Here is a 22,585-nt window from a genome sequence, read left to right as displayed (position 1 = left end):
TACTATCATCTTTCAGCTAATTAGTTTATATAATTATTTTCCAATTTAAGCAATGTAATTTTTGTGGGGCATAAAAAAGTAAAATTCATGGAGTCTTTCAAATTATAATATTTACTTTTCGATCTCAAGTTTTACAGTTAGCATAAACCTTTTAATATAGAGTTACTGATTCTCCATAGGTCTTAAGAAAAAATTTCAAACATACACAAAAGTACAGAACTGAATTATGAATCTGTATGTACCTGTCACTGGGATTCAAATATTATCAACATTTTGAGATTCTTCTTTTATCTACTGAGCCTCCCCACTACTTTCTTGTAGAATATTTTAAGGAAGTTCCAGATATCATAGTATTTCATATCGCAGATATTTCAATATTTACATCTTTTTCTAATACAAGCCAACGCTTTTTAAAAAATTGCTAGAAGTTCCCTGTGGCTCAGCGGGGCAAAGGATCTGGCATTGCCATAGCTATGGAATGGGCCACAACTGAGTGCCAGTTCCATCTCTGGCCCAGAAACTTTCATATGCCATGTGTACAGCCAAAAAAAAATGGATTCATACAAAGTTAATTATACTTCAATTCAAGAATACTTAATTTAATTTCTTCCGTTTCTTCTTTACAATTTGTATAGGAGTGTGTACCCATTTAGAGACTCCTATTTCAATTAACTGAAATGCTCAGGAAGACGGTTTTCTTTTTTCTTTCTTTTTTTTTTTTGTCTTTTTGCCTTTTCTAGGGCCGTTCCTATGGCATATGGAGGTTCCTAGGCTAGGAGTCTAATCAGAACTATAGCTGCTGGCCTATGCCAGAGCCCCAGCAGTGCCAGATCTGACCCAAGTCTGTGACCTACACCACAGCTCACGGCAACACCGGATCCTTAACCCACTGAGCAAGGCCAGGGATCGAACCTGCAACCTCATGGTTCCTACTTGGATTCGTTTCCACTGTGTCATGATGGGGAACTCCTGAATTTTAATATTTTTAAGACATATTTTTGGAGTCCTGTCATGGCTCAGTGGTTAATGAATCCGACTAGGAACCACAAGGTTGTGGGTTCGATCCCTGGCCTTGCTCAGTGGGTTAAGGATCTGGCGTTGCCGTGAGCTGTGGTGTAGGTCACAGATGCAGCTTAGATCTGGCGTTGCTGTGGCTGTGGCATAGGCTGGCTGCTGTGGCTCTGATTAGACCCCTAGCCTGGAAACCTCCATATGCCGCTAGAGTGGCCCAAGAAATGGCAAAAAGATTAAAAAAAAAAAGACAAAAAAAAGACATATTTTTGATAAGTAATTCTGACTAAAACAAACATGAGGGATTTGTAATATATTAACAAACAGAGGTTCGTTTGTTTCTTTGGTAATTCACTTATTTATATATCTTTCCATGGTTCTACCCAGTGATGTACTGAAGCTTGTAGGTTTGTAAGAGATGGCTGGTAAAGTTTTTGGAATTTTGTGAGCTGGATGTTAAACATCACTATTATTAAAAATCATTTAGATTTATAGTAAAACAAATTTTATTTAAAAAATTAAAAAAATTTTTTTTTGGCTGCATCCACAGTATGCGAAAATTCTTGGGTCAGGGACGGAACCCATGCCACAGCAGTGACAATGCCGGATCCTTAACCCAACTGTGCCACCCGCCAGGGAACTCCTAAAACAAATTTTATGAAAAAACCCCCAAATACTCAAGAACTCAACAAGTTTAGTTTTACTACTATCTGTGCTCTTCAGTTTACGTGTCTACTGTGTGTGTGTGGTGGAAGCGTCATGCATGCTACTGAGCATCTTTTCTCTACTTTGTGTTCTGTAATGTTATGTTCGAGGCCTGAAGTTAATCATGATGGGAATGTTTATGCTGAGGACATAAGCAAACGCTACAAATTAGAGCCATCCCTCATACCCCTGCCGGGAGAGCCACTTGTTTACCATTGGCCAGCACAACACTGCTTCCACCCTGAGCATTAACTGTCGAGTCACTGCCGTCATATGAAATATTTCTTGTCTTTTGAAATTTGAGCATAAAGATCCTCCTAATGTTCCAGTATGAAAAGCATACTAAATAGAGGGGACTAGACAGACAAATGTGAACAAGTCCACAGGAAAACAAACATAGAATACATGGTACCTATAAATATTTCTGTCTTTTTAAGGCTGCACCTGTGGGATATGGAAGTTCCTGGGCTAGGAGTAAAATCGGATCCATAGCCGCTGGCCTACGCCACAGCCACAGGAACACAAGATCTGAGCCAAATCCCTGGCCTACATCACAGCCACAGGAGTGCCAGATCCTTATCCCACTGAGGGAGTCTAGGGATTGCATCCTCATAGATACTCGTTGGTTCTTAACCTGCTGAGCCACAATGGGAACTCCTATGAATACTCCTTAACATATGCCTTTAAAAATCCCTTTATTATAAGATCTAAAATATTAATGTAGAAAAGTTGCTATGCTGAAAAGGAAATGAAAGGAAAGTTAGGGAGGTGACATCTTTGGTTTGAATTGTTTTGTTACTTGAATTTCAGAAGTATAGAAAAATGCAATTAGATATTGATTAAATAGGCAGATTGAAAATACTACATAAAATGTATATACATATTTTAAATTATATAATGTAATGCTAAGAAAAATAAGGAATGTGAATCTGATTTTTAAAAAATAAACACAATTTGGGAACTATCAAAAGCTAAAGAATGTGAGAGCTTAAGTGTACATACCAAGTTATGTGTTTAACAGTTAAGTGATTGTTCATCAAACAAAAAAGTTTTTAAAAAGCAAATCTATCTAAAATGAGGTTTTAGTTAAAAACTTATAATGCCACCAAAATTTGCTAAACTTGTTTTGCCAGTTGATATTCTCAGAAATCAAAGCTTTGTCTGTCTAGTCTGCATTTATATTTAGTCTGGGCATTTAATCTCTCTTTTGATCTTCATTTTGCCATACACTTTAAGTTGCTTTATAAGGCTTTAACATTAGGTTAGTTTCATAGACTGTAAAATCATTTTGTTCTAGCAAACGGCTTATTTTAAAACTTCTCAGAAAATACACAAAGGAGTAACAAAAAATTGAAATGAATACTGTGATTCTTTATATGTGTTTCTTTTGTTTAGGTTCTTTACCTCTTGTGAAAGCTGTGTCACTTGGTTCTTTTGATGTTCCAGGTCTCTTAAAACCAATGAGTTTTGTTTTTCTAACTGAAGCACTCTTCTTGCCAAGTGGACACTAGGAGAACGGAATAAAAGAAGAAATGCTGACAAAAGAGGAACACTCTCTCAAATATTCAAAATGTGTCTGTACGCTCCAAAATTGACTTTCCATTTCCTACTAATGCTTAAATATTAACAGGAAAAATATGGAGTGGAATAATATTTTCAGGTGTCAACAGTGGAAGGCCAACATCCCAACAAACCATAATTTTGAAAGTAACATTAAAAATATGCAAAACGTAATTGTGATACATTGATTACCACATTAATAGTTTCTAGCCCTTGCTATAAAAGTGGAGAGTTACATTACGATATTTGCTCAAAAAGACCACAAGAAAGCAATTTACAGCTTTTCTCCTTTTTTATAAAAATTTCCCATTTACGAACAAATAAGGCAATTAGTTCAAACAATAATAAGCTTGCACTTTGAAAAGCATCAGTGTTTATCTCAGACAACATATTTTTACAATACAAAACACAACTGAACAGATTTTCTACTGAAAACAGATGGAAATGATACATGAAAAACGGAGACAGATGTCTAACAGTAAAGGCAGATTACGTACTAACAGAAATCACTGACAGATCACAGGGATCACCACGCGATGACCACAAGTTATTGTACTGAGTGTGACCTTTAGTATTTAAAATTACATTAAATATAAAATGTCTCAATTCCACTTTTAAGACACAATAATAAAAACATTACCTATAAAATCATATCATTCCTCCTGACCACTGGGGCATAATTTATTTATTTATTTTTTAAGGGCCGCACCAGCAGCATATGGAAGTTCCCAGGCTATGGGTCGAATAGAAGCTGTAGCTGCTGGCCTACAGCACAGGCACAGCAACACAGGACCCGAGCTGTGTCCGTGACCTATACCGCAGCTCATGGCAACTATGGATCCCCAAGCCACTGAGAGAAGGGATCGAACCCGCATCCTCATGGATACTAGTTGGATTCGTTTCTGCTGAGCCACAAAGGGAACTCCGGGTAGCCTATTTAGATATATGATCATATCTAAGTTCCTGTCCTTTTTTCCCCCCTTTTTAGAACCTCATCTGCAGCTTCAGCTACTGGCCTAAGCCACAGCCAGAGAAATGCGGGATCCTGAGCCTACATCTGTGACCTACACCACAGCACAGCTTGTGGCAAAGCCAGATCTTTAATCCACTGAGCAAGGCTAGGGATCAAACCTGCATCCTTGTGGATACTAGCTGGGTTCTTAACCCACTAAGCCAAAACAGGAGCTCTTAAGTTTCTGTCCTTTGAACTGGCACAGGGTTGTGCCTTAATAATCAGTTGAAGTTGGAGATGTAAAAAACACAATCCTATTTTTTTTTTTTTTAGGTCCACACCCATGGCATATGGAGGTTCGCAGGCTAGGGGTCCAATTGGAGCTGTAGCTGCTGGCCTACACCACAGCCACAGCAACGCAGGATCCGAGCCACGTTTGCGATCTACACCACAGCTCACAGCAACGCTGAACCCTTAACCCACTGAGCGAGGCTAGGGATCGAACCCACAACCTCATGGTTCCTAGTTGGATTCATTAAACACTGAGCCACAATGGGAACTCCCACCAATATTCTCTTTTTTTCTTTTTTTAAAATTACTCAATGAATTTTATTACATTTATAGTTGTACAACAATCACCACAACCAAATTTATAGCATTTCCATCCCAAACTCTCAGTGCATCCCCCCACCCCTCAGCCTGTCTCATTTGGAAACCCTAAGTTTTTCAAAGTCTGTGGGTCAGTATCTGTTCTGCAATGTTCACTGTGTGCTTTTTTCTTAGATTCCACATGTAAGTGAGAGCATTTGATGTTGGTGTCTCACTGTCTGACTGACTTCACTTAGCATGATAATTTCTAGGTCCATCCCCAAACATCAGTATTTTAAAGCTTTAAAAATCATGGACATGGAGGAGTTCCCATCATGGCTCAGTGGTTAACGAATCCAACTAGGAACTATGAGGTTGCAGGTTTGATCCCTAGCCTCGCTCAGTGGGTGAAGGATCCAGCGTTGCCGTGAGCTGTGGTGTAGGTCGCAGATGCAGCTCAGATCCCAAGTTGCAGTGGCTCTGGCATAGGCTTGTGGCTACACCTCTGATTAGACTCCTAGCCTGGGAACCTCCATATGTGGAGGGTGCGGGCCCTAGAAAACACACACACACACACACACACACACACAAATCATGGACATGGAGAACAGATTTGTGGTTGACAAGATGGAGGGGAGGGAGTGGGATGGACTGGGAGCCTGGGGTTAATAGATGCAAACTATTGCCTTTGGAATGGATACGCAATGAGATCCTGCTCTATAGCACTGGGAACTATATCTATTCACTTATGATGGAGGATGATAATGTGAGAAAAAAGAATATATAAATGTATGTGTGACTGGATCACCTTGCTATACAGTAGAAAATTGACAGAACACTGTAAACCAGCGATAATGGAAAAAATAAAAATCATTATTAAAAAAAAAAACTTTTGGGAGTTCCTGTCATGGCACAGCAGAAAAAAATCTGACTAGGAGCCATGAGGTTGCGGGTTTGATCCCTGGCCTCGCTCAGCAGGTCAAGGATTTGGCATTGCCGTGAGCTGTGGTGCAGGTCACAGATGTGGCTTGGATCTGGCGTAGGCTGGCAGCAACAGCTCCGATTAAACCCCTAGCCTGGGAACCTCCATATGCCGCGGGTGCAGCCCTAAAAAGACAAAAGACAAAACAAAACAAAACCTTTGGAATTATCTTACTTCATATTTTATTCTTTTCCTCATCCGCCATATATGTTAAAATATCTCTTTTATCTTTCTGTCTCCCATAGAACTCAGCATTAGGGTCTTTTCGTACATGGCAATTTCTCAATAAATGTTTGTATGTTACACATATTTGTGTAATGCTCAGTATAGGACAAAGAATACCTTGCCAGAAATAGTTATGGGTGAGATAAAATGGAAGAAAAAGGGATGCTTGAAAATGAGATGCAAAAGTCACCCATTACCAACATTTTGAAGTAGATAATGACTTGAAGACATCAAGTTTAATAATATTAAACAGCTCATTTGGTTTGGGTGTTTTTTGTTTTGTTTGGAAACTGCTTAATGCTCTTATGCAGATTTTATGTGATACCTCTTATCAATGTAAAACATCACATGACCCAAGACACGGTATTCAAGAAATTTTTGGTATGCTGGTGCTTCAGCCATGATACCACAGCTACCTTCTACTAAAATTTTCCTTGATTTTCGCTTGGAGATTGAGTGAGAAAAAAATCAATAGAAGGAAGGAATTTAGGATGTCTTGAAATTGCTTATAAGTGTGTTCTACAGTGTTTTGATGACTAGCTTACAGTCCTATTTTATTCAGAAAAACTTTCTAGGAACTGATGCTCATGGAAACGACTGTAACTAGTACTATGAATGCTGATGTTATTTACAATGCATACTGGTTAGAAAGTGAAAGACACTGGGGTACAACTGGTCTCCAACTGAACCAATGACTATGTTTCAAAAATTCATTTCTAAGTCAGTTGTAAGCATAGCAGAACACATCTCCTAGTTCTATCAGAAATGAGAGGGGTTCCCTTTGTATGTAGTTCAGCAGTAATGAACTCAACTAGATCCATGAGGACATGGGTTCAATCCCTGACCTCACGCAGTGAGTTAAGGATCCAGAATGACCATGAGCATGGTGTAGGTCACAGACATGGCTCAGATCCTGCGTTGTCATGACTGCACGACTGTGCTGTAGGCCAGCAGCTAAAGCTCCGACTCGACCCCTAGCTTGGAACTTCCACATGCTGCGAGGGTGGCCCTAAAAAGCCAAAAAAAAAAAGAAATGATAGTCCTCAAATTGCTCTTAAAACCCATGTTCTCGAAGAAAAGAAAGAATACAATAAACAAGAATAAAAAATAATACTGTTAAATCTTTTTCTTTAAAAAACAAAATATTTAAGCACATAGAACACTCAGAGAGTTCCCTTAGTGGTTCAGTGGTTAACAAACCCGACTAGGATCCATAGGGATGTGGGTTTGAATCCTGGCCTCGCTCAGTGGATAAGGATCTGGCATTGTGGTGTAGGTCACAGATGAGGTTCGGAACCCACGCTGCTCTGGCTGTGACATAGGGCCGGCAGCTGTAGCTCCGGTTCCAGCCTGGGAACCTCCATATGTCACAGGTGCAGCCGTTAAAAAAAGAAAAAAAAGAAAAGAAAAAAAAATTAAGGACACCTGAAACAGAGTTTTTCCAGTATCCTGCATTTGGAGTGGATAAGCAATAAGATCTTGCTGTATAACATAGGGAAGTATATCCAGTCGCTTGTGATGGAACATGATGAGATAATGTAAGAAAAAGAATGTGTATGTATATATATATATATATATATATGTGCGTGAGTGGGTCGCTTTGTTGTACTGTAGAAATTGACAAAACACTCTAAATTGAATATATTGGAAAAAATGAAAATCATTTAAAAAATGAACTCCTGTTTCTTTATACTTTAGCCAAAACTGTGTATTATAGATCTTACCTTTGTATTTCTTTCTCTCATTTTTTTTTTTTTTTTTTGCTCTTTAAGGCTGCACCCACAGCATATGGAAGTTCCCAGGCTAGGGGCTGAATCAGAGCTGCAGCTGCAGGCCTACGCCACAACCACAGGAACATCAGATCCAGGCTGCATTTGTGACCTATGCCACAGCTTGTGGCAACACGGGATCCTTAAGCCACTGAGCAAGGCCAGGGATCGAACCCGCATCCTCACAGAGCCAACACTGTGTCTTTAACCCCCTAAAGCCACAATGGACAGTCTCCAAAATATCTAGTTTGGGATATTTCTTGGTAGTCTTTCATGTATGTTCATCTTTTCTACCCCAACAGATACAACTTAAATGAAGACAGGGGTCTTACCCTCTGTGGTATGTGCTGAGGAGAGTGGGCACTTAATAAATTCCTCCTGATTGATTTTGCTTTAAGAGAATTTTGCTTAAATTCCAGAAATTTGCTCAAATGGCTACAAATTGTATTCTAAGGTTGCAGAGTCTCAATATTAAAATACACCTGGAGTTCCCATCGTGGCTCTGGTTAATGAACCCACCTATGCGGGTTTGATCCCTGGCCTCACTCGGTGGGTTAAGGGTATGGCGTTGTTGTGAGCTGTGGTGTAGGTTGCAGATACAGTTCGGTTCTGGCGTTGCAGTGGCTGTGGTGTAGGCCAGCAGCTGTAGCTCTGATTCGACCTTTAGCCTGGGAATCTCCATGAGCTGTGGTACGGCCCTAAAAAGACAAAAGACAAAAAAAATTAAAAAAAATTAAAAAATAAAGGACACCTAATGCTCAGCATCTAGGAATAAAAAAGAACATAAAGTTAGTAAGGGGAGGAGGCAAATGTCACAGATATCAATTTGCCTCTTCCATATTTCAATTTCCTAAATCGTTAAATGCTGCATATTGTTGTTGTGAGTAATTTGGTGCTATAGGTGAATTCTGTTTAGAAATCCGGGATATTAGAAGTGAAAAGAAATGAAGGGAGTTTAGTTTAACTGAAATTCTAGGCAAGACAAATGAAGAGCTGCTCAACTATAGTTAGGTTTAATCTCCTTAACTACAATGCACATACAATGAAAACAAGTGTTTATAATGAGTTCTTTATAATGAGAAACCATGGATACAGTCAAGGAAAAAGACTCCTGCTAAAGTTTGGTTATTTATTTATTTAGTACTGAACTCTTCAAGAAACCACTGCTTTTTTAGTGTTGGGACACTGAAATAGGTACAGTAGACAATTCTTCTTTGTAATTATATTAATTGTCAGGTGATTTTTACCTCTACCAAGATTAAGTTTGACATCAATTAGAAACTAATAACACACAAAAGTATTGGGGTTGGTAGAGGTGAACTATTACATTTAGAATGGATGGGTGATGGGGTCCTACTGTACAGCACAGGGAACTGTGTCCAGTCTCTTGGGTTAGAACACGATAGAAATGAAAAAAAAAAAAAAAAAAACTAACAACACAAAAGTATATTTTGTATTTAAATTTTATTTTATTTTATTTGCTTTTTAGGGTCGCACCTGTGGCATATGGAGGTTCTCATGCTAGGGGTTGAATCAGAGCTACAACTGCTGGCCTATACCATAGCCACAGCAATGCGGGACCTGAGCCGTGTCCGCAACCTACACCACAGCTCACGGCAACGCCGGATCCTTAACACACTGAGCGAGGCCAGGGATTGAACCCATAACCTCATGGTTACTAGCTGGATTTGTTTCTGCTGCACAACAGGAACTCCTGTATTTAAATTTTAAATTAAAATTTCATCTTGTAAATTACTTCCCAAGGTAAGCTCTCTCAGCACCTCTTGACTCCAGATAAATGTTATTCTCTTGGATCTGTCAACGGCAGTATTTCTGATGATCACACACACACACACACACACAGAAAAGCACAGCCCATGCAGTGTGAGCATGGCTAACCACCTTCAATAGTGGTATGGTTCCTTTTGTATTATCAAAATGCCAAATAAACAAGAGTATGTACGTAGTTACTAGCTATTTAGATATGTGGTCTGAAATAACATTTGGCTTTTTGACCTTCTTCAGTTTTAGCAGGTCAGAGTTCTGTCTCTATTAGAATGGTATGGAAAAATGGTTGAAAAAAATGGCACATGGGCCAGATTGAGTTCAGCTTCAGAAGCACCAGGTCGGTGCCTGTACTTCCTGCTCTTTCAGCAGTTACTGAGGACTAAACAGTGGTATCATTCTGATTATTTCTAGTTAGGTCTTTCTCTAGTTTTTCTCTAGTTGATCAGGAATAGATTAGCAGTACCTTTAAAGGACTATTCCTAAAACCAACCCAAATGAAATAAGCACAACTTTCCCTAAGGACAAAAATGAGAACTCATACATGTGGGAATAAAGGAGAAGAAAATGAAATTTCATTGGGCACAAAAGTTTGTTGGAGGAAATAAAACCTTCCTCTGCTTTAATTTCTCCTTTCTTTAAAGCCTAGTTTACTGTGGACATTTCAACTTAAAGCTCTTTATAAAATTAGACAGAAACTAAAACAAAAGGTCAATAGTATGCAGTAAATCTTTTACTTTAAAAGGTTTAAAAACCTTCATAAAAGTCTCCACATTCAGATCTGCCAAAACAAATACAGAAGCACACACTAAGAACACGTTAGTGCCTGGGTGTTTCCCATTCAGTATCACAGGTTAAAGAATATAACCAAAACAGGTAACCAGAAAATCTTGTTTGCTATTTTCAAAACAATCACGACCGAAACAAAAACATTACTTCAGATTTTCAAGTTTAGTCAAGTCAAGAGGAACCTATTTTATTTTAATCTACCTTAACTGTAGAAGCCCTTTTAACTTTTCACAACTTTATCCCAGAAAGTTTAACATAGTATTTAGTTATTGTTCATATTTCTACTGAAAATTCAAAATGTGAGCAACCTTATTTAACATCATAATGTGTTTAAGATACATTCCTGGGAATTACTTTTCAAACTAATTTTGAAAAATTTTGCCATTACTTTAAGGAAATTGGCATTATAGTTTATGCCTTAAGAAACTGAGTAATACCAAAGAAAGTGAGTCTCAAAATTAGCTGCATGTCCAGGGATTGTTTCTACTAATTACTTCAAGAGGTCCATTAAAATTTTAAAATAAAATTGTTTTAAATGAAAATGCAAATTACATCTCTTTGGAACACTGGCTTTATCCCTAAAATCAACCATGAAATTAACTTACTCCAAGAAACTTTAATTGAGATGACAAACCAACATTTATTGAACACCTAACTCTGCTAGGCACTGTGTACTGAACTTTGCACCCATTTTCTCATTTTGATTTCATAATATTCCTTGGGAAGAAACAGGCAACTAATGAACATTTTTAGTGGCTATCCATATTAATAGCAAAAACATAAGGCCTCAAAATTGAAATTTTGAGTAACCATTAAAAATGGTTTCAAAGGAGTTCCTGTCATGGCTCAGTGGTTAACGAACCCGACTAGTATCTATGAGGCTGAGGGTTTGATCCCTGGCCTCGTTTAATGGGTTAAGGTTCCAACATTGCTGTACGCTATGGTGTAAGTCGCAGGCGGGGCTTGGATCCATCGTGGCTGTGGCTGTGGCTGTGGCTGTGGCTGTGGCTGTGGTACAGGCTGGCAGATACAGCTCTGATTCTGCCCCTAGCCTGGGAACCTCCACATGCTGTGGGTGCGGCCCTAAAAAGACAAAAAAAAAAAAAAAAGAAAGAAAAGGTTTTAAAGTTCTTTGGTGGCAGAGTTTCTGTTGTGGCTTAGTGGTTAACAATCTGACCCGCATCCATGAGAACACAGAATCAATCCCTGGCCTTGCTTAGTGGGTTAAGGATCCAGCCTTACCATGAGCTGTGGTGTAGGCTGGCGACTACAGCTCTTATTCGACCCCTAGCCTGGGAACCTCCATATGCTGTGGGTGTGGCCCTAAAAAACAAAAAAACAACAACAACAAAAAAACTTCTGTGGCACAGTGGGTTAATGCTCCAGTGTTTTCACTGCTGTGGCTCAGGTCACTGCTTTGATCTCTGGAGGAACTTGTACATCCCATGCCATGAGTGCAACTGCCTTTCTCCCCCCACCCCCAAAAAAGAATAAAAATGGTCAAGGACATAAAAAATGTTCCAGGTGAAATTAAACTTCTAAGTTACACACCATAATTCTCTAAATATGTAAGAAAATATATGCAACTGTATACATTTTTAAATGTTTATCTTTGGAAGGTAGGATTACCAGTATTTTTCCTAATTTTCTAAAATAAATATGTATTATTTTTAATAATCAGAAACCCCCTCCAATTAGGTGTTATCCTAAAATACATAAATCTGGCTGTTGAAAGGATCAGATTTTAAATTGAATTATGTATGAATGAGATATACTGTGCAGCAGTGGGGCAATAAATTCCCTTGAAATTTTAACATATTTTGGTATAGGCTGAGGTGTGATGAAAACTTTATTATGCAACTATTTCATGTGTCGTTCTGAATGAGTTATTTTATAGTTCACCTTTAAGTTTCCATCGCTTTAATTTCAACGTGAAGAATTAAACTTAGATTCTCTCTAAGGTTATACTGCTTTCATCTCAAATGAGAGTGCCAAGCCACTGACTTCTTTACAGATATGCATTAGGAAATCAAATATGGACTTGGGAAACTTCAGAAATGCGTCAGACCCTCAACAGCAATCTTCTGTGCCATTGGTCAATTTTGTGCATACAGTAGGCACTCAATTAAAGTTGGTGAATGAACGGGCGAAGGAAGGCATAAATGTCCCCTTTGGATATCTAGACTTACTTTCCCTTCACTCAGTTTAGATGACCTGAGAAGCACTTCCTCAAAATAACCCTCTGGTTCATCATGAGAAGAATGCCTGGCCCCAGCTGGTAGCAGATATTAATAGCATGCCCATTAGGCACTTGTTCAAGGCACATAGATAGCTCAGTGATAAAATCTTTAGAAATATTTGGACAGTTAAGATTATTCAGAATATGAATCAGTTGTGCTTCCTTAAATCCTCACTCTGAATACTAAGAAATCAACATCTGTTTGGGAAATTTAAAAAAATAGTAAGGTAACAACAATAATTTGCTTTCAATTTTAGAGGAACTCAGCATTTAGGACTGAAGAAAGGAAGCTTACAACAGAAAAAAATATTTTTTTCTTGTGACAAAGATTCTTTTGAAGGAATCAGATGCTAAAGTAGAGAAGAGAATGATCTTCTTCGAATTTCAATCATTTGCCACTAACCAAAAAAAAGGTCCCTGGAGTTCTCTTGCGGCTCAGTGGGTTAAAGATCTGCCATTGTCACTGCCATGGCCTGGGTGGCTTCTATGGTGTAGGTTTGATCCCTGGCCTGGGAACTTCCACATGCCTCAGGTGCAAAACTACAAAACTACATTTTTATTCCTCTGCTGGCAACATAAAGCTCAAAAACAGATAAGCTGAAAATTACAAGTTATCTTAGGTCATCCTTGGTGACCTTTGGAGGGATTCAGTGGAGAATGGGAATGGAATGGGACTATAACTGATTTTTTAAATAATACGTAATTTAGAAATACTTGCATCTTCACTAAACAGAATTCACTATTCCAGCTACATTTTGATATCTGGTAGTCATCTATCCTATTTAGTGTAACAAGAAACACAACCTCTAAGCATCCTTTTGTTACTTCTCATAAAATGGTCTATATCTTATGTTGTTTTAGATAGCCACAAAGATAAGATAGCCACATTTTCCTCTGAGCCATCACTTCCAAGTGTCTATAAAAATATTAAAATTGAGATGGATTGTTTTGCGTACTTAGCATTTAATGTCTTTAAATGTTTAAATTAAATCAATTCATGTAAAAATAACAGATAAACAAGCGGCTTTGAATCCTCAAATACTCAGATGAAGAGACAGTTCTACTACGAGTTATTTCACATCATGCTAAGTGAAGACAATGGCGAATAAACAAGAATAAGATGTAGTTGCTGACCTTGAAGAACTTTCCATCTAGCTAGGGACACACGTGAAATGAGAGCTAATGAGATAACACAAATGCTGTATTGGATGGTATGTCGAAAATAGATGTTTATAGGCAGAGAGATATTCTATTCTTACTTTGGGTAGAGGGGCAAATAGGCAGGAGAGGTAGGGCCACATGGAAGGGCTAAGAAGTCTAACAGAAACATTTAGATTTGTTCTGGTAGCAAAAGGGGCTCTTTTTGCAAAGCATGATGAACTGAGGTGGGAGAAAGGAGTTAGGGGTTAGGTCAACTAGAAACCAAATTAATATCGGTACAATTTTCTCTGAGTGTATTTTAAATTATATCTCACAAAATAACTAGAGGATCTTCTAAAAATTTTATTGACCTTCACAAAGTCTCTTATAATTTCAATCACAATATTTATGCTACCTCTGTTTCTCTCTTTCAACTTCTACCTCTTCCTCAAGTACATGTCAAGAAAGGGTAGGCAGGTGAGTTAAAAAAAAAAAGAGAGAGGAAAAAAAAAGGAAGCATAACTCATTAATTTTAACCTGAAAATTGTTGGTACAATAGCATTTGTAATGCACCTGAAATTAAGGTGAAAATAAATTTAAAATGGTGTCATCATCACTGAATCCAGTTTTAGGAAAATCCTAATGTACACTTATATTCTACTACCATTAAACCCACTTAAAAATACAAGAAATGCATGATTATTACTGTGTTTATTTTGTGAGCACTTTAATATTTAGCATACTGAGAATAAAGTAACTTTATTCTGTCACTCTGTTCAGCACATTATCAAAAAGCATAATGTAATTACATTTAGCTTGATAAATAAAACAAATATACATTGATTTTACCTTTGCTTTAGTCGTCTTTTAGCTGTTGTGGGAACATTAGCACCATAGCCATAGGAAAAAAGAATCCTTTCGGCCTCATCTTCATTTTCAACTGGAAAACAATAAAGTGTACCATGTGAAATATTTTTTTTTTCTTAAAAAGCATGGCAGAAGTGAAAATAAAAGTGGTCAGAGTAATGAATTAGGGAGCACAAAAACATTAAACAGGGTTTTTGCAGCCAATTAAGCTGACCATGCTCTTTTCCCTGAGGGGGCCTGGTGTGCAATGGCTGCAAACAGCAGCCTCCTTGCTAGTGTGTGTACAAAGCCTGCTGCCTGTATGCATCGCCCTAAGGGACCTTGGAGACAGCCCTTTCCAGTGGACATTCATGCCTAGCATGCTGCCCCCATTCTAGGCTCTAGACGGGTATGTGCAGTGCCTTTGGAAAGCCCTGGGCACAGTGGCTAAGGTCCTTGTTGGCCAAGTCATAATGTCCTTCCACACTGAGCTCCAGGACAAGAAGCATGTGATTGAGGCCCTATGCAGGGCTAAGTACAAGTTCCCTGGCTGCCATAAGACCCACATCTCCAGCAAGCAGAGATTTACTAAGTTTAATGCAGATGAATTTGAAACATGCAGAAAAGCAGCGCATCCCAATGGCTGTGGGGTCAAATGGATTCCTAATTGTGGCCCCCTGGACACATGGCAGGCCCTGCACTCATAGAGCCTCTGTGCTGTCCCCTCCTTATTCACACCCACCAATAAATCTTACTTTTCCATTGGAAAAAAAAAAAAAAAAGGGCTAATGCATAATCTCAAACAGGCCATTTGTAAGTAGCAGCATATTTCTTAAAACTGTATGCTTGTTTGGATTTGTTCTATTTATTTTTAAGAGGTTTAAGTGATTGCATAATATGACATGTTAAGTTTTCTTGTTGTATGCGGGATCCGAGCCACATCATCTGTGACCTACACCACAGCTCACAGTAATGCTGGATTGCTGACCCACTGAGTGAGGGCAGGGATCAAATCAGCATCCTCATGGATAGTAGTTGGATTCATTTCCACTGCGCCACAACAGGAAGTCCCAGAAATGATTATTTTTACTTAAGAAAGGTGCTTATTATTTTATCAGAAGAACATCTTTATCCTAACTTGCAATAATAAAATTATGCCGTCAAGTAGGCTACTCTATGGAAAAAAAAGTACAGTCCTAAGAATGTATTGATGGCTCTTTAAAAAAAAATTACCAAAAATACAGCAACACCGTTTACTTCTAAATTTTGCTGTTGTCACACCACTCCCCAAAAGAAATTTTAACTTACAGGTTCACATTTTATGGGTAAAAAGTTTAAATACAATGACAATTTTACTGTTAAGTTGGGATTGAAAAAATATTTTATCAAAGGCCATAAAAACTACAGATTTACTAGCTCAATTTAAAGCAGCCTAAGACATAACAATTTTTATATTATTTATCAACAACCATTATTTAATGTCAAACAGAAGTCTTCTTTCAGAAGTGTTTCCAGTTAAAAACAAAGCCACATATTTTACACTGGTAAGAGAAGCTGACTATCTGTAGGCCTATTACTATAATATGCGCTAATTGGTTGTTTGATCCTTCTGGAGTAAACATTTTAGGAATATTCATAAGTGTTTTCCTTTAATTTTAACCCTATTTTTTTTTTGTGTGTGTGCTTTTTGGGGCCGCTCCCGCAGCACATGGAGGTTCCCAGGCTAGGGGTCTAATTGGAGCTACAGCTGCTGGCCTGTGCCACAGCCACAGCAATTCGGGATCTAAGCCGTGTCTGCAACCTACACCACAGCTCATGGCAACGCCGGACCCTTAACCCACTGAGCGAGGCCAGGGATCAAACCTGCATAGTTCCTAGTTGGATTCGTTAACCACCAAGCTACAACAGGAATTCTTTAGCCATATATATATATACATATATATATATATATTTTTTTTGCATTATCCTTAGCTGCTCCTCTTCATCTTGACCCCATATATATATATATATATATTTTTTTTTTTTAATAGTGAACCAAGATCAGTTCTCAGAGGTAGGATTATTAGTTACAAGGGATATGTGGAAGCAAGCGATGCTATAGGCCATTGCCAATAGAGTTATCAGCTATTATGGCTCCCGAGCCGAGTTGAGGTCTCCAATTCAGCTCTGTAGGAACTAGAGCTGGCATTTAGAGACCTACCCTACTCTTGTCTCACTAAATAGTTCTAAGTTCAGAAGAGAGATGGGTAAATTTAGTTAACATCTCAAAAACCCATCGGACATTGACAGGCAACTTAAGTTTGAGTTTAATACTTATTAGATCAATAACTCATCGGATAACAATTCTAGTGGTGTTTTAACGACAGGAACAATGTACTATATAGCACAGTAAGTGGTACTAAAGAGGTATGAACATGTCGTAGAAGCCCAGAGCAACTATGTTCGAAGTATGCCGCTATTTGTCCCATGCTGGAGGCATGAGAAAGGTATGGGGAGACTGACATTCATGGAGAAAGAGCAGAAAGGATCCACAATGAGCTGTGGAGTTATGATAATTGTGAGAAAAGTGGCTGAAGTTAGTTGGAAGTACAATAGTAGCAGGAAGATAGGCTAAATTCCAACTGTGAATGGGACTAAAGTCTTGTTTGCTAGGCTAAGGAGTTTGGATTTTATTGGATACTCAACAAGAAAACAAAAGCGATCAATACAGGTAGGTGACATGACCTATAGATTTTCTGTTGTTGATGATGATATTAAAGAAGAAAATTCCAATAATGGGAAAAAGATGGCCTAGAATGGCAGCACAGAGAACTCCTCATAATTTATAGTAATAATCCAATTGAGACATGGTCCATTATTATAACAACAGAGGATGGAGAAAAGAACTTGGATTCTAGGCAAGTGGATGTGAGATGACACTAGGATGAGGGAGAAATCAAAACTGACAAAAGTTAGTTGGGTAAATAGATGCCCTAACCACATTAACAGATGAAGAAGACAAGAAAATCAGTAAGTTTCAGGGAAAGAAGAGAAAATGTAAGTAATGCCATATTCTCAATGACTGTAAGAACTCCATACAGACCTGTGGAATCGGTAGCCAGTGGACAGTAACTGAAATTGTAGAAAAGAGATAAGACTACACAAAAAGGAGGTAAGAACTGAAGAGGTTGAGGGGGAAAAAATCAGCTGGGAACCGGAAAGAATTAGATAGAAGAGACAACAAAAGTGAGGGAGAAGAACATCAAAGGCAGGTGATTTAAGACATAAGAGAAGAGGGGAGTTCCCATCGTGGTGCAGTGTAAATGAGTCTGACTAGGAAACATGAGGTTGCGGGTTCAATCCCCAGCCTCGCTCAGTGGGTTAAGGATCTGGTGTTGCCCTGAGCTGTGGTGTAAGTCACAGCCGCAAATGCGGCTCAGATCCTGTGTTCGTGCTTAGATCCTGTGTTGCTGTGGCTGTGGTATAGGCCAGCAGCTGTAGTTCCAATTTGATCCTTAGCCTGGGAACCTCCACATGCCGCAGGTGCAGCCCTAAAAAGCTAAAAAACAAACAAACAAAAAAACAAAAAAAAGAAGAGTTTTGATGATAATAATCCTTTGAATACTGCATACATTATAGTACTAAAATGGAATGTTTTGTGCTTATACTTTAAAAATTTTGTTTAATCAATAAGTATTCATTAAACAAGTATAGGAATATTCCAATTTCTGATGCGAATGGATAGAAAAGAACCTGGTTTATTGATCTTCCAAATACCAGTTAATATATTTTATTCTAAGATAGTTTTAAGATGGTCTGTACAATAGCATAGCAAAAAAATAATTTCTATATATTTTCTAAAGATTTTATTAAGAAAACACACATATGGAAAAGTTGAAAGGCATATACACATACAGATGCATCTGGATTATAAATTAAACACTGTGTTGTATTTATTTATCACACATCTATCCAGCACTGTGTCTAGCCAAGAATCTATCTTATCTTTTCTTGATGCATTTCAAAATAAGTTGTGGACTTCTGCCTTCACCCCTACACAATTGAACAGTAAATCATCAACTAGAGTTCAATAGTATTTATAGTTTTTTAAAAATAAAATTTATATATAGTGAAAGTACAAATCTTGTCTATCAGTCAACACATTTTGAGAATATGTACAATTAAATCTCAAATAAAATGAATTTGAAATGCATGGGCCTGCCCACTTATATATAAATATTTTTCAATAAATACACTGGGAAAAAATTTTGGAGATTTGCAACAATTTGAAAAATCTTGCAGATGAAGCATGTAGTTTTGAAATATTGAAAAACTAAGAAAAAGTTAAGTATGTCATGAATGCATAAATTATAAGTAGATGTTACTTTATCCTTATATAGGTATAAGGAAAGTAATATTCAATATAAAATTAATGTGTTAGTTTTCTTACTGTTTTGTAACTGCTTTCAAAGAATTACATTACTGTACCATATGCCTCTTTCTCTCTCATAATTGGAGAAGCTATCAGCTTATCATCAAAGGTTGGTGATTTAAAAAAAAAATTAACAATGTTTCCAATACTTTAGTGTGAATATGACTGTAGCATTGTATGCCATAAACATTTTATAGTAATTCATTCATTAGTGTATAGGCTAGGCTACCGTGAAGCCATCACACGGATTACACTAGGCAATCATAAAGCAATCATACTCCTGCTTCTTCATTACCCATGCATGAATTTTAATGTCTGCAAATAAATGTGAATTTCTTTCTCACATTATCTTCTTTTTATGGCTGCAGGTGCGGCATATGGAAGTTCCTGGGCCACAGCTTGCAGCAATGTCAGATACTTAACCCACTGAGTAAGGACAGTGATTCGAACCCACATCCTCATAAATACTAGTCGGGTTCTTAACCTGCTGAGTCACAATGGGAACTCCTTCCTGTCTTTTCATTTTTGATGTCTAGTGTTAATAATACATATAATATATACAATGTTTTGTATCATATAAGACAATATTGATATAGGTATTGACATATAGTTCATCTCATAAAAACATGTAAATTTACAGTATTGATATATATAGCACAGTACTGTAAATATATTTTCTCTTCCTTATGATTTATTTAATAACATTTTCTTTGCACTGTCAAATCCACTCTCTCTGACTTCTGCTTTCACATCACATCACCTTCTTTCTTACAAAGACCCTTGAAATGGGCCCACCTGGATAATCTTATGTCAAGACTTTTTGAGTATTTTCTCTGTGGCATTTTCTTAATTTCTTGTTTCATTTCATTTCTATATTTCTTATATCATTCCTTTGTCAGATATAGACTGGGATTACTTTCTCCTACTCTTTTGCTTGGCTCTTCATTTCTTAAAGATTTTTTTAAAGAGACAGAGGATTAAGACGGAATAGAAGGACTGGAGCTCAACTTCTCTCCTAAAAACAACAAAATTCACAACTGAAAGCTGAGCAATCCCCACCCAAATGGACCAGAAACCTTAAAAAAACACCCTACTCCAGAAGAAAAAGAGGAGGCCACATCAAGAGGTAGGAGGGGCTATTTCACGATATAAACAACCCCATACCTCCTGGGTGGGAAGCCCCACAGACTGAAAACTAACTGGTTGACAGAGAGAGACTCACCTACAGGAGTGAGAGTTCTGAGCCCCATATCAAACCCTCACGTGTGGGGATCTGGCACTGGGAGAAAGAGCCCCTGGAGCATCCGGGATTGAAGGCCAGTGGGGCTTGTGTACAGGAGCTCCACAGGACTGGGGGAAACGGAGACCCCATTCTTAAAAGGCGCACACAGACTTTCATGTGCATCAGGTCCCAGGGCAGAGCAAGGGCTCCATAGGAATCTGGGTCAAACCTGACTGCAGTTCTTGGAGGACATCCTTGGAAAACAGAGGTCAATATGGCTTGTTGTGAGGGAGAGACATTGAAGGCAAAGCTCTTGGGAATATCCAGCAGCTGCCTTTCTCTGGAGGTGGCCATTTGGAGAAAATCTGGTCCCACCTGTCAGTCAGTGCTGAGAAGCCCCAGGGCAAACAACCATCCAAGTGGGATCACAGCCCCACCCCTCAGTAAACAGGCTACCTAAAGACCCCCCCAGGCACACAGATGCCTCTAATCCCATCCAGAGACTAAGCCCCACCCACCAGAGGGATAGGAATCAGCCCCACCTACCAGTGGGCAGGCATCAGCCCCTCCCATCAGGAAGCCTACAGCAAGCCCCTGTGACCAACTTCAGCCACAAAGGGGGCAGACACCAGAAGTAAGGGAGGCTACAATTCTATTATCTGTGAAAAGGTCACCATACCACATACCTATAAAAATGAAAAGACAGAAAACTATAACTCAGATGAGGGAGAAAGGAAAAACCCCAGAGAATCAGCTAAGCAATGAGGAGATTCTCAGCCTCCAGGAAAAAGACTTTAGACTGTTGATGCTGAAGATGATGCAAGACATTGGAAATAAACTGGAGGCAAAGATGGATAACTTACAGGAAACGCTGACCAAAGAGACACAAGATATAAAACTTAAACAAGAAGAGATGCAAAATATAATAACTGAAATAAAAAACTCATTAGAAGCAGTTAACAGCAGAATATAGGAGGCAGAAGAACGAATAAGCGAGGTGGAGGACAGATTAGTGGAAATTACAGAAGTAGAACAGAAAAGAGAAAAAAGATAGAAAACAAATGAAGAGAGTCTCAGAGAAATCTGGGACAATGTGAAATGCAACAATATCTGTATTACAGGGGTGCCAGAAGGAGAAGAGAGAGAGAAGGGGACAGAAAAAATATTCCAAGAGGTAATAGCCGAAAACTTCCCTCACATGGGAAAAGAACCACTCACTCAAATCCAGGAAGCACAACGAGTACCATATAAAATAAACCCAAGGAGGAAGACACCGAGACACATATTAATCGAACTGACCAAAATTAAAGGCAAAATCTTGAAAGTAGCTAGGGAAAAGAAACAAGTAACATACAAGGGAACCCTGATTCGGTTGTTGGAAGATTTTTCAGCAGAAACTCTGCAGGCCAGAAGGGAGTGGCATGATATACTTATTGTGATGAAAGGAAAAAATCTCCAACCAAGATTACTTTACCCAGCAAGGCTCTCATTCAGATTTGAAGGAGAAATCAAAACCTTCACAGATAAGCAAAAGTTGAGAGAATTCAGCAACACTTAACCAGCCTTACAACAAATACTAAAGGAACTTCTCTAGGCAGAAAAGAAAAGATAGCAACAGGAAACAAAAATTCCACAAATGACAAGGCTCACCAGTAAAGGTATATATGCAGTAAAGATACGAAATCATCCATGTACAATTACACCTCCAAAATCAGAAATCATGAGAAGAGGTGGGTACAAATGCAGGACCCTGGAGATGAACTTGCAGTTAAGAGAACAACAACTTAAAGCAATCTCATATACATGTAGACTCTTACATCAAAACTTCAGAATAACTGCCAACCAAAAATCTACAACTGATACACAAACAAGGAATCTCTGAAGAAGAAATATGTCTCATAGTAAATAAGTTCAGAATCCACTATGAAGGGGGTCATCTGACATCTTTCTTGGAATGCTGAAGTCTCCTTAGAACTGATTCTGTTTTCCTCTCCATCAAAGAATTTATGATAATTATAATTAAATAATGCAACTGTACAATCAAATAATATAGTTCTACAATTGTATCATTACTAACCATTTCTCTCCATGGTACAATGTAAGGTCTATAATGTCTTGTTTATCACATCACCTAGAATGGTGTAATGCCTTTATTGAAGAATCAATAAGATGTAACAAATTGTGAGGACATATTTATATAGTTACACTGTTTTTTAATCAATTTATGCATTTTATATTTTACTTATTTTCAGAAGGTGTATTATTTTTGTTATTCTTACCAGTTAAGTTATTCATTTTATTATGCTATAATAAAATATTTAATGGTATATAAGGCTTTCTTCCTTATAAATTTTAGTTGCA

At 38.1% G+C, this 22,585-nt stretch overlaps 1 protein-coding gene and 1 non-coding gene across 6 annotated transcripts in view; one reads left to right on the top strand and one right to left on the bottom strand.

Moving 5' to 3' along the window:
* PIBF1 (progesterone immunomodulatory binding factor 1) overlaps window positions 1-22,585 on the bottom strand; it is a 251,953-nt gene that overhangs the window by 82,479 nt on the left and 146,889 nt on the right. For all 5 annotated transcript variants that reach the window (XM_047756196.1, XM_047756197.1, XM_047756199.1 and 2 more), the window contains 2 exons: window positions 14,595-14,685; window positions 3,121-3,223 (listed from right to left, as the gene is read on the bottom strand). In XM_047756196.1, coding sequence (XP_047612152.1) covers window positions 3,121-3,223; window positions 14,595-14,685 — 194 coding nt within the window. The remainder of the gene's footprint in view (window positions 1-3,120; window positions 3,224-14,594; window positions 14,686-22,585) is intronic.
* Window positions 14,807-14,945, top strand: LOC125113690 (small nucleolar RNA SNORA70). The gene has a single exon (XR_007131553.1). It is a non-coding gene; the product is annotated as a small nucleolar RNA SNORA70 (small nucleolar RNA).

The sequence above is a fragment of the Phacochoerus africanus genome, chromosome 13 (assembly GCF_016906955.1).
Source record: "Phacochoerus africanus isolate WHEZ1 chromosome 13, ROS_Pafr_v1, whole genome shotgun sequence".
NCBI classification, from domain to species: domain Eukaryota; kingdom Metazoa; phylum Chordata; class Mammalia; order Artiodactyla; family Suidae; genus Phacochoerus; species Phacochoerus africanus.
The sequence above is the reverse complement of the archived record's forward strand: the minus strand, read 5'-3'. Positions and strand labels throughout refer to the sequence as shown.